The sequence below is a fragment of the Gymnogyps californianus genome, chromosome 9, assembly GCF_018139145.2.
Source record: "Gymnogyps californianus isolate 813 chromosome 9, ASM1813914v2, whole genome shotgun sequence".
NCBI lineage: Eukaryota > Metazoa > Chordata > Aves > Accipitriformes > Cathartidae > Gymnogyps > Gymnogyps californianus.
Genome location: NC_059479.1, coordinates 20,738,857 through 20,751,780, shown reverse-complemented (window position 1 = coordinate 20,751,780; position 12,924 = coordinate 20,738,857). Strand labels below are relative to the sequence as shown.

The 12,924-nt window shown below is 37.8% G+C and overlaps 1 protein-coding gene across 2 annotated transcripts in view; it reads left to right on the top strand.

Moving 5' to 3' along the window:
• Window positions 1-8,761, top strand: part of AMMECR1 (AMMECR nuclear protein 1) — a 105,101-nt gene extending 96,340 nt beyond the window's left edge. For both annotated transcript variants that reach the window (XM_050901513.1, XM_050901514.1), the window contains 3 exons: window positions 1,459-1,549; window positions 3,309-3,405; window positions 8,537-8,761. In XM_050901513.1, the coding sequence (XP_050757470.1) occupies window positions 1,459-1,549; window positions 3,309-3,405; window positions 8,537-8,651 (303 nt within the window). In that variant the 3' untranslated portion in view covers window positions 8,652-8,761. The remainder of the gene's footprint in view (window positions 1-1,458; window positions 1,550-3,308; window positions 3,406-8,536) is intronic.
• The last annotated feature ends 4,163 nt before the right edge of the window (window positions 8,762-12,924 follow it).

The window sequence follows — 12,924 nt, the reverse complement described above, 5'->3', positions numbered from 1 at the left end:
ACTCTGTTCTTGGAATAAACTCGGTAGGCTCATTTCAGCTTCTAACACTGTTTCATTTTACTTTCAGGTCCTTTGGGTTCATAATTACATCATCCGAGTATACAGATTTGATCTCTCTAGTGATTCTATATCCATGTTATGAAAGTTAGGTTTAGGAGTGTTTGGTAATGAAGTATCACATTAAAATTTGCAGTGAATTAAATTCATTAGTCTCAAAGTAATTTTTCCTATTTAAGAAATGTTATGTTCATGGGGAAAAATTGTTGAGGCCATGGCCAGCCACAAGAGACTCTTCCTCCCGTTTCCCAATGCTTATATCATATATAAAGATTAAAAAATAAAGTCTTAATATAAGCAAATATGTTAATTGAACAAGCGGTAGAGCTTTGTAAATATTCCTTATTTGTTTTTGACTGTCTTGCAGTTACAGTAAAATAGGTTGTCACTGGAAAAACTGTTACAGCATTTTTCGATTAATTTTGTGTCCGAAAAGAAGTGCCATACCAAACAACATGATACTCTTTCAAACATAAACTATTCATTTCTACATACAATGTTGGGAACTTTGGATTTAAATGGAAATAACATCTTAGTTATCTGGGCATGAAAATAAAAATGTCCATCTACTAATGCTTTGTGTTTACGCACAGAACTCAAAAGCAACTGAAAACTTACTGGCAATGGAATATCTTTTATGGCATGCCTGATCCAAGTGCAGGTACTCTCAACAGATTTATTGTACCTTGAAAACAGGGGTGCTTAAACAATGCCCTGGAAAGGTGCCTAGCCTTTTTTTTTTTTTTTTTTTTTTTTTTTTGGGGGCAGTTCAACTTTATATACGTCTAACTCCTTGGTATTAGTAATTTTGGTTTCCATACTGGCATTTTGTCATATTAGAGTACTTAGTAGCATGGAAATAGGAGTTTGAAGCTGAATGCTTTGGAATATCTCCTTTTCCTCATCATACATCAGCAGAAATTTTGAAGGCTCCAGGCTCGAGTTCGTAGTGTGACAAATCTTTCACTGTTCAGTTGTTACTTTGAACAAAATCAATGCTCTTAATTGAAGCATCGTTAGATTTGCCAGCTGTTTGGTTGCCTGCAGATTATACCTGGCGACCAGGTGATTTTATCAGCAACAACATTGCTGACAGTGTCAGAGGAAGACAGTAAACCCAGAGGCAGAATGACTTTTGCATCTCGGCTGGCTTTCCTTCAGGCCAGAAATGAAGCTCCGTGGTGGGGAGCCGAGGTCCATATTTGTGCTGCTACTGACCTTGCAAGGCTACAAGGTGAACACCTTTCAAAAAGATTACATTCACTTCAGTACCACCTCTTGAAACTCTTTGCCAAATGGTATTAACCACTGAAAGGTTCACATTTTGGGTTTTATCATGTTAGAAATCTCTTGTATCTTTTTTTCTTTTAATGCACTAATAAAGCTGCCAATTTCTTGCAGGTGGGTGTACATGGCATTAGAATAGAATTCATCAATGAAAAAGGATCAAAACGCACCGCCACCTACTTACCGGAGGTTGCAAAGGAGCAAGGTCATTGTTGCACTTTATTTCATATGATCTGGTGAAGAATTTAAACATACATACAAATCTAAAATGCAATATTTGACCTTGCACTGATGTCAGATGATGGAGCAATATTTAATTGTAAGAAGACTCTTATATAAAATGCCAATTACATGCCTGTATCCGTCCCCTTATAGGGATTCAGTAAACTGTAGCTGTTTTTTAAACAAGTCATAAATGCAGCGTAGCTGTAGGAAAATAAAATATGGAGGGGTGGTACAGTGCTGTCAACCAGCTTTACAGTTGTTAAAAGCTGCCAATTTTCGTATAGTTGTTATGCTGTGATATTAGTGACATGCAAAAACTCTGTTAAGTGATGGGATGTCTGGTCAATTCTCTTGACAGCTGATTTATTCCTAAATTTGCAATGATCAAGTTTTCCTTTTTTCAGTTGGGTATTTTCTGCTAGTACTTAATTCCTTTTATAAACACTGGCTTCCTGGGTTTTTTGATGGATGGAAGTGAATTACTTCAATGTGAAAGTCCAAAATAATGTTGAAGTCCCTTTTAATAGAGGCACAGACCTAAGTTTGTGAATTAAAAAAACTGTAGCAGATTTTGTTGAACAGTAATCTTTTGGACTAAGCAGCTGACTGTGACTACTCACTATGGGTTTGGTTTTTTTCCCAAGCTTGACAGTGTGTCTCAACCTTTTACATTTTGCATGGCTGCTTTTTTTTTTTTTTTTTGCATTTTTATATTTGAGTTGCTCTGCTAAGGAATAGGATGAAACCTTTACTGAGGATCATCTTTAATTGATAATTCTGTTTCCAAGTAGTCACTTAAAAGTTAGAGGCTTTCCAAGACAATTTTTTTGCTTTTGTAATATAAGGTTGGCTAGTTGGAGAAGTGTTTTTTTTGTCGAGACCTTTGGTGATCACTTAACAAGCTTTTTCTAAATTCAGGAATTGGGGGGTGGGGGTGTTTAAATTTCTAAATAGTTTTAGTAGACCATGCATTGCAATCTGACTCTTGAAAGTACCCAAAACTACCCATTTGTATTTTTTGAGAGACCCAAACTACCCTTTTTTTTTTTTTTTTTTTTTAAAATGTAATAATGTGACTGATCTAATTGCATCTTTTGGAAATAACATGTCTAACAGCTACTTAAAATATCAGGCTTTTTTAAATCAGTAAATAGGAGTGTTGAATAGCTTGAAGATTTTATTGAGAATAGTAATGAATCTGTATTTTTAATCCATCGCTTTTATTACCCAGACACCTATAATGTAGTAGTTCTGAAATTAGACATACCACTGTAAAGCTGTGATATTTATGAAGATATCTAATCTCTGAAGTTCTCTGCACATGTTCAACTAATAATTCTTTTAATTTTTTTATACAGAAATTTAACTTTTCATACTGTCATAGCCATTTATAACATGTAAAGTGATTGTGATACATGATCATACCTGAACGTTTCAGAAAAGTTTAATTTTGTAGCTCAGCCCCAATCTAGGACACCTGGATATAGTGGGTCCACTTTTAAAATATTTCAACTAGGAGATAAAAATGTCTGTTGTTTGTAGAGCGAACTTTGTGTGTAAAGAAATCCTATACGTCCTATTTCCTTCAACTGCTCTTAAGTAGGGAAGAATGTTCTATGTTTTACACAGAACTTCAGCAGAGCACTTTCATTATCAATAGCACTACATACTGTACTGTATTTTTTGCAACATCTTATTGCTATATTTCTCACTAATTTTTACTACTGTAAATTCAACAGGATGGGACCACATTCAAACCATAGATTCCTTATTGAGGAAAGGAGGCTACAAAGCTCCAATTACTAATGAATTCAGGAAAACAATAAAGCTAACCAGGTATGCATCATGGGGTACTACAGGTAAGTCCTGTTTTTGTAATACTGCGATGTGTTCATTCCTGGTAAGTGCTTATTTCAGATGTTAATAGTAAGCTTTCCTGTATATATTATTAACGATTTCTTTCTCTTCACAATAGCAGTATGGACTTGGGAGAATACCTGTGCCTTGCGTAGGGATTAGTGGCACTAAGCAAAAAAGAAAAGGCTGTTGTGAAATATCAGGCTACGTATATATCGGGGTACCTGCATATTTTGTTTCACAACTCTGAAAAATCTTAGCAGTGCATTAGCTCTTGCTTTTTACAGTTTGTTCATTGGCTGTAACGGATCTTCCGGGGCTGTTGTTAACGAGGATCACTTGCCATTGTCAATTTGCATCTGAGCAGATGGCGCACTGTGGGTCTGCTGCTGTGAAGTCATGGAGGCCCCTCAGTGCTAGTAATCTGTTCCGTTCTCAAAGCAAGCCCTGGGTCTTTTTCATCTCCTGTGGGGTACAGGTTTCCCTTATCTTAACAGGTGTTAGGTATGCAAACTAGGTAGCTGATTTGACAGTCAGTGTATTAGTTAAACTATGTCAGGGTATTCTCAGGAGTAAAGACCTGAATTTAATATTTTATTTCATACTCTGTCACTCCTGCACGCTAGTGTATTTTGATTTTGCTGACTTAATAAAATGTGTTCTTGAGGGCTGCTTAGTGGGTGGGAGCCAAAACATTTTAGAATTAGCAGCAGATATTCTGCCCATAATATTGTAGTTATATGGTGAAGGCTGGAGGAGTAAATGTCTATAAGAACGCCTCTAAAACTATATATTTTTATAAGCTTGCAGTATAAAATGACTGCTAAACTCTAGTTATCTATTCCATGCTTGGAGAAATAAGAATTTTTTAAATCGTACATCATAAGGAAGTATCGACTGCTCATCCTCTTCAGGAAGGCCACACTTGACATACTATTAATACAAAAATTACAAAGTTAGAATCCTTTGTCCAAAACTGTTATCCTTCCTAGCTTTTATCAACTTTTAGGGACTCATAGGGTCACAAGATCAGTTCTAAAAATGTTGTATATATTACTCTTGTTTCTGTGTCCTGATTTCTTTGGAAATTCTTTCCTTCTTAGTGCAGCTAGGTGTAAGCCAGACTTGACTTCCTTGTCCATAATTAAAACCCAATCCTTTTGTTTCAGACATTTGAAAATACTTGGATTCTCCTGATAGTTTATGCACTTTTATAGGACAAAGACCTGAGATTTTGGTTCTTTTCAGCTTCCGTGTTTGCCATCTTCATCTACAAATCCTGCTATTACTTAGTAGTAGTTTATGTTTAGACCAGGTAGAAGGCAAAGCGTTTCTTAGAAAAATAAATATTTTAGTATTAGAGGAATTACTTGTTCAGTGATCTTGTGGATGAAGAATAAAGACCTTGTGTCTCAATGACTGTTCAGAATTCTGGATTCTTGTAGGAACCTGATTACTGTGGAGTAGCTGTGACTATGGAAAACATACTATTCTGACGGTTGAATTAGGGAGGAAGGATTTACAGAATCCAGCTAAATTTCCAAATGCAGAACCCCAATCTCCTTTTATTTCAGCTGTACACCTTGTTATCTTCTGTTCAAAAAGAATATATGGCGATAGCTGAGGGCAAGAGTAACAGTGCTATAGTTCTTAAATGACAATTTCTGTACACCTCAGTAAATAAGGAATATATTTTTCCAAGAAACAAAAATTCTATATAGCACACATTTTCTTCCAGCTACATGATTTTCTTTGGAGCAATGGCATGTGAGCACAGAACAAAACACACACACACACACACTCCTCGTGCCCCCCCACCCCAAAAAAAACCCCCACCAAAACCCCCATGTTTAGTGTATTTAAGTTCACAACATCCAAACTGCTAGCAAAATCACTGGTCTGATAAGTGGAATAAACAAAGCATAATTTTTACCGTTCAGAAGAAATTTTTTTTTTGGCTGTCTGTTTTACTTGCTTAAAAACTCAGCTTCTGTTGACATATTATCAACAGGAGTATTAAAATAGTAACCGTTTCCCAGCATCAGGCAACCTTTTTTAGAGCCTCATTTTAATAACTTGTTGTCATACAGTAAAACATCTGTTGGAAGAGTGGAATAAGTGCTTTTAACTTCTTTTTCAAGTCTCTGAATTAAAGTAAATGTCGTGTGTGAGAATAAAGCTTTAAGCTGATCAGAACTAGTCTATTGCTAACTATCTTCACTTCAAGTTAATACCCAGTAGTTCTGGCTATGTTTTGAAGAAGAGAACTAAAAAATAGTGGAGCTGAAAGAACTGTACCAATTCTAGGGGTCTAGAATGCATAAGGACAGTAACTGCATTTTCTCTTCCATCTGCTTAAATGGGCAGATGTGTTTCTCGTCAGGCAGCCTTTGGCCTGCTTTGACCCACTTACAGCCCACTTCATTAACTGCCAAGCTTATGGTTTAGTTTCGTAGTGGCAGGGGATTTCATTCACAGACCAGCTTACTCGTCAAGTGCAGAGTGCTGCATACCATTCACATCAATTCAGGAAGAGCTGCAGCTAATCTCTCAGCAAGGACCAGCGGCCATTTGTTAAATTAGTACATCATTAACAAACGCTGTTCTGTCGAGTAAGTGTGGGCACCTTTGGTGCTCTGAAACACGTCCACTGAAGCAAAAAGCTGCAAGTGTAGGATGTTCTGCTCTGTTCCTCTGGCAAAGAGGCAACAGAAGCAAATGTGTTTGCCACCTTAATCGCTGCAGTTGGTAACTCCACAGTAGTTTAAACTTTTGTGTTGGGTTGTGAGTGCAAGTGGTTGAGCCATCTGTTGTGTTTTTTCAGACCTAAAAGAGGAGGGAACAACCAGAGCAACTCCAGAAGAAAAATACAATAGAAAGGAGAGGTGGCAATATTTTTTAAATCACTGTAGCTGGATTCACCAAACCTCATCTGTCAGATCTCTTATGCAAGGTCTTTCTAAGTGAAATTTGTGGAAATGTGGAACGGTGTTGTTTTTGTGTAGATTTTACACTTCTACAGATAAGTGGAAATGTGGCAATATGTTCCTTGTTGTCAAACAATACTGATGCAAGTACATCCAAAATGTTGTCAGGGCCTGGATTCTGCTATTAGTTCCACATAGCTGGCTGATGTTTTTGCGGGACCTTTCTCCATTATTTTTCAATGGTCTTGGGAGTCTGGAGAGGTCCCAGTCGACTGGAAGCTGGCAAATGTTGTCCCATTTTTCAAGAAGGGTAAGAAGGAAGGCCCTGGTAATTACAGGCCTGTCAGTCTCACTTCAGTGCCCGGTAAAATTATGGAGAAGGTTATCCTGGGAGCTATTGAAAAACACTTGAGAGACAATGCAGTCATTGATCATAGCCGGCACAGGTTCACGAGGGGAAAGTCCTGCTTAAGCAACTTAATTTCCTTTTATGCTAAGGTCACCCATCTAGTTGACCAAGGGAAGGCAGTAGATGTGGGTTTTTTTGATTTTTAGGAAAGCTTTTGATACTGTCTCTCTCAGTATCCTTCTGGACAAAATGTCCAGCACACAGCTAGACAAGTCCGTAACACGTTGTGTGAGCAATTGGCTGACAGGTCAGGCTCAAAGAGTTTTAGTAAATGGGGTTACATCAGGTTGGCAGCCAGTCACCAGTGGGGTTCCCCAGGGCTCAATTTTAGGGCCAGTGCTCTTCAATGTTTTTATAAATGACCTGGACGCAGGAGTCAAACGTACATTAAGTTTGCCAATGATACTAAACTAGGAGGAGCTGTGGACTCCCTTGAGGGTAGAGAGGCCTTACAGAGAGATCTGGATAGACTAGAGAGCTAGGCAATCGCCAACCGTATGAAATTTAACAAGAGCAAGTGCAGGATTCTCCACCTGGGACAGGGTAACCCTGGTTATATGTACAAACTGGGGGACGAGAGGCTGGAGAGCAACACTGCGGAAAGAGATCTGGGGGTTTGGGTTGATGGCAAGTTGAATGAGTCAACAGTGTGCCGTGGCAGGCAAAAGGACCAGCCGTGTCCTGGGGTGCATCAAGCACAGCATAGCTAGCTGGTCAAGGGAGGTGATTGTCCCACTCTACACTGCACTGGTGCGGCCCCACCTCGAGTACTGTGTGCAGTTTGGGGCGCCTCAATATAAGAAGGACATCAAACTATAAAGTGTGTCCGGAGGAGGGTAACCAAGACGGTGAAAGGCCTTGAGGGCAAGACTTACGAGGAGCGGCTGAGGTCACTTGGTTTGTTCAGCTTGGAGAAGAGAAGACTGAGGGGTGACCTCATCGCTGAGGAGTGATCTCATTGCAGTCTGCAGCTTCCTCAAGGGGGACAGCGGAGGGGTAGGTGCTGATCTCCTCTCTCTGGTGACCAGCGATAGGACACGAGGAAATGGAATGAAGCTGCGTCAGGGGAAGTTCAGATTGGACGTTAGGAAAAGGCTCTTCACTGAGAGGGTGGTTGGTCACTGGAACAGGCTCCCCAGGGAAGTGGTCACAGCACCAAGCCTGTCAGAGTTCAAGGAGCATCTGGACGATGCTCTTAGTCATATAGTTTAGGTTTAGGTAGTCCTGCGAGGAGCAGAGAGTTGGACTCGATGATCCTTAAGGGTCCCTTACAACTTGAGATAGTCTATGATTCTAGTCTAAAAAGAATGTAACTCCATTTAATGTAGCTAGGATTATTTTAAAAGCAGAATTTGGCAGACAACTGATCCTCATTGTTTAACAACAGCCCAAAGATCCGTAGTGTTTGTTTACAGTTTTTCTCCTAGATTTTATGTAGAGAGTTGTCTGAAGATATGGGACATTCTCAATAAATCATCATGAGTTTCTACACCTTCTATGTCGAGCAACATAGTAGGCAGCAATTTTTAACAGTTCTGTTTGCTTAAAATATTTTTCATAAGCATTTATGTTGTGATTTGTCATGTGATTCAAGAATGACCCTGACAACCATGGCGGTTCCCTCCCTGCCCTTATGCAACTGAAGTTAAATCTTATTCCTAACATCAGAAGTACAGAGCTGTTGTTATTAAACATACCACTAGTGCAGTATTTTTAGTGCTACTTACAGCTTCCTGGTAACAGTTCTTGAATTTGCCTCTTTGCTCTTTTCTAGGTACCGTAGTGAGAAGATGACGATGAGCTACACAGAGTACCTTGCCCATCGTCAGCATCATCATTTCCAAAATGGTATTGGGCACCCCCTTCCACCATACAACCATTATTCCTGACACTGAGCCGCATGACCAGTCACTGGACCTCTCTGCAGACCTCTTCCCAGGAGACCCTGCCCCTTCTTGGTCTAGCTATCTCTATTACTGTACCATTTTATGATGATAGTTTCCGTTGCCATGTTGAGGCTTCTTAGTTGATTAAGCTCATCGTGGCAACGGGAGGGAAAACTGCATTACTACAAAGATCCCATACTTTTTTTATTATTGAGTCACTGCAGATTTTTTTGCAGCATATATAGCCCTTGGGTTTTTTATGAAATTTTAAACTTCTACTTCATGAACATTGAATTATATCAATCAAGGCTTTCTGTGACTGTGGATGGAAGGAAGAGTTTAAGGGTTACAGTTAGGGATGCTTTGCTTAGCAAAAAGGCATTCATGGCTTTTGCATTAATGGGTGTGACAGGGAATGAAACATATCAGATTCAGGTATTATACTAGACAATGAATTGCATTTTCATAACGTTCTTAATGTTGTGTGCACAATATCTCACCCTCACAGTAGAAATTTCATGTAGCTATATACATGATCTTCAGATTCAGCACATACAGCCAAAGTGTCAAGGCTGACATACAAAATGCTTTTTTGGATGAAGAGAAGCAATTACACGTACAATGAGAGGTGATGTTAACATGGCAGCATTTTCAGAATCAAGTAGTCTAATTGATAGGGCATGACATAATCCGGTAGGCTACCAGATACCTTTGTCTCCCATTCTGTGCTGGGAATTGAGGGCAATCCAGCCCTGTCAAGACTAGTCATAATAATGCATTTGGAATGAGACGATGCCTTTCTGATGATCTCAAATTAGGAGTGACATTCGTTTTTAAAAACAGGTTGGTGAGTAGCAGATGTCATATTAGGAAGAAAATGGATTTAGATTTTAGTGCCTTTGACTATGACATAACTATATACTTATATATAAAATTCATAGAAAAAATATAGCAAATACGCCAGACGTTCTAGCAAACTATATTGAGTCTGCTCTGGCGTCAGGTTTTGGGGGATTTTTTTAAAACGAGATTTTCTTTTTTTATAGCAAACCTATTTTGGAAAAGAAAAATCCCTGTTTTGTTCTTTCTTCTGCTTTTGAACTTGTTGAGTTTTATCAAGTCATGAATAGTTAGATAAAGTTAACTATTGTTTAAAAAAGAAAAAAGACTGTTGTGAAAGAGCACAGGACAAGTATGCCATAATTTTACATGTTTTCATCTATTACAGGAATAGTACTTGAGAGCTGTAAGCACTGTGTAATAATTCTGATACCCCTCCACACGGCAGAAGAAAGAAAACTGATTGGAACTTTTTCCTGCTGTAAAAATAGGATTTAGTAAAAGGTATGCGTGGTATATTTGCAAGCCCAGTATATGGTAGGAGCTAGCTCCTTGCTCATGTGCCTGCAGAACTCCCACTAATACCTGTTGTAGTGCAGTGCATATTCTAGGGGACAATACATGCCATCTATTACAGAAAAGACCTTCCTAATATGAGTGAGTAAACCACAGTAAGCAGAAATTCCAATTATTTTGAATAATGAATGTTTGTGTGTATATATATAGATATATAAAATTCAAATAGATAAAATGAATTCAAATTCAGTTGTTAAAAAAAAAAGATCAGACTAATTGTAAAAATGTGTCAGTAGGGTTTCAAAACCAGATATGGATAAATTATGCTCATCCCTTATGTGAGGTTAGCTTTGCCACTTAATTTCTATGGAGGTTCTTGTAGAAGGTCTTTGGTATTCCTTCATCCACAGCATTTGATGTCCAAATATTAACATTTTCAGTTGTGATGCCTTAATTTATAAGCAGAGGGCCTGAAATTTCAGGAGCCAAGAGATGCCAGCCAGAGGCTGCAAAAATTAATAGATGTTTATACAGAGGCTATTTTGGATGATACTGTTGTCTTGTTTCTACTTGGGGAACACTTTGAAATGGCTTAGTCTTCAAGTGGAAATTGTGAACAAGTGGCTACCTGATAAGAGTTGTATTGGTTTTTTTTCTTGCCCTTATAGGGAAACTGAGCACAAACTGAATCATTCTGCTGCAAAAAAAAAAAAAAAAAAGTCATCCAACCCCATCTTTATCTGTCATCTCGTTACAGCATGCTCATGCTTCTGTATGAGCTCATTGTTAGAAGTTTTTTAAAAAGATCTATTATATATAAAAATATATATGTATTGAAAGGTGCTAATCAACCTCAAGCAGGTCACGTGACTGGTCATGCGGATCTAAAATCATATCAGATTTTTTAAAAAATCTTCGATATATGCAGATGTTATACAGAATTTCTTACCAGTGTAATAATGATATACTGATGAATAAACAATCCTGCAGGTTTTTAAGGACAAGGTCAGCAATACTTCCCACCATGGCTTGGGGGAGAAAAGGATAGTTTTGTCTCCTTTTTGTATACAGCATAATGCACAATGCATTTTTGTCTATCTCTTAGTAGCTGTTGCTTAAAAATATAGTTAAAAGGGTGTTATACAAACTGTAAAGGTGTGCTTTTTGAAATGAGTTAATGCCAGACCCTTCTGGACCAGAGTTTTGTATCACTAATTAAAAAACTGTTACAGAGTCTGTGGTCAATCAGATTGTATGATACTTTTTTGAAAAGATTGGAATAATCAGTCTATCTACAGTGTTTCTAGGGCACCTACCTCCTCAGCATGCAAGTGCTGAAAATGCTATGGATTGTTTCTGTGTAATTGTGGGTTTATTTGTACAAAACGTGCAGTTACTGTGACATGCACTGGGACAGAATAGGTCTGTTGGCTTAGAGCTGATCAACGATTGCTTTCACAAATGTCATTCCCTCGTAGTTATGTTTAGTACCCTTTTAGATATATTGCTGGTTTTAGATACAGATTTTTAATATTTTTTTTTTATTTGGAGTACTTTATAAGAAGTTAAGGTACAACCAAGTAGCTTATTTCACTGTTTTTTAAGTTGGAATGCTGATTTTTTTTATGAGCACTACTCAGTTTGCCTTATTCACTAAAGAGATTGTTGGGGTTTTTTTTTAATTCTTAATGTTCCTAAAAACCCTGTTCCGTAAACTGAGTTAAGACAACAAAACCGTAGACTTGACATGAAAATATTACGTAGTCATGCTTCAAGTGGCCTTCCTTCTGCCTAGACTGCTGTAGCACTGACTTTTCACCATCTCAACCCCAACGCTGATCATAGCAGGGGGAGGGCACACTGGAGTTCTGACCTCAGATACACTATTAAATCAAGGCAGTCGAATCCATTTGCACACCCTGGCGTTTGTATACGGACCTCTTTACTTGTCTTCAGATGTGCGGGTTTTTAAAATTGTTGTCTGGAGTAGTTACATCTCTTATGTGTGTTAGATCGAACCAAAGAAGCCTCCAGCCATGCCCAAATGCTGCTCCTAAAGCCTGCCTTCCAGTCCTTACAAAATCCCTGCAGGATTAAATGTGTTAACTTTTTTATTTTTGTACAGTTTCTAACTGATTTTTGCTAGTGATGTTAATTGAATTAAGTTTATTTGGGGAGTCTGAGTATCTCCTCCATTTAAATAAACTGGTGACTTTCCTTTTATGTTTAAAAAAAAAAAAGTTTAAAAAAAAAAAAAAAAGAGAGAAACCCAAAGTGTGCCTCTCAGATTTAAGGGTTTCTGGTTACATTTATTCTTAAGACCAGCAATGATTCTTTATATACAAAGATATGTTTTCCTCGTTTTTTATTACTGTTAAAGAAAAAATAAAAAATAAAAACCTCTTTCTTTGCTCTGGACCCAGTAATTGCGCTGGTACATAAACGCACTGAGAAAACAAACTTTTGTTTGAAACTTTTGTAACAACTTATGACTGTTTTTGTATATCAAAGTTGATTCTTTTCAAGATATTTGGATCTAGTTTCTAAGTTATTTTAGTGTTTTATATGTTACCAAAAAAATTACTTTAAATTGTTCACCAGCATCTTGAGTTATCTTTAATGCAATGGTGACACACAATGGGCTTAGAGCTACCTGGAGTAGCTTGTAAGGCCTCTGTCTTCTCCTTCCTTCCTTAGTAACTTGATTGATTACAATAATATCACAGATTACCTGAACCCCCTTCCTTTATAACTAGATCCTCCTTCCTTCCACATTTAATTGCTATTAGTGTGAAGAAACTGTTGAAATGGGCATTTTAATATAAGTACGGCTTAAAAAGAGAAAAATGAGGAAAAAGCAAAAAAAAATAGAAGGTTATCTGTGGGTCTGTGAGATATGGCTGTGGAAAGATATTGTAGT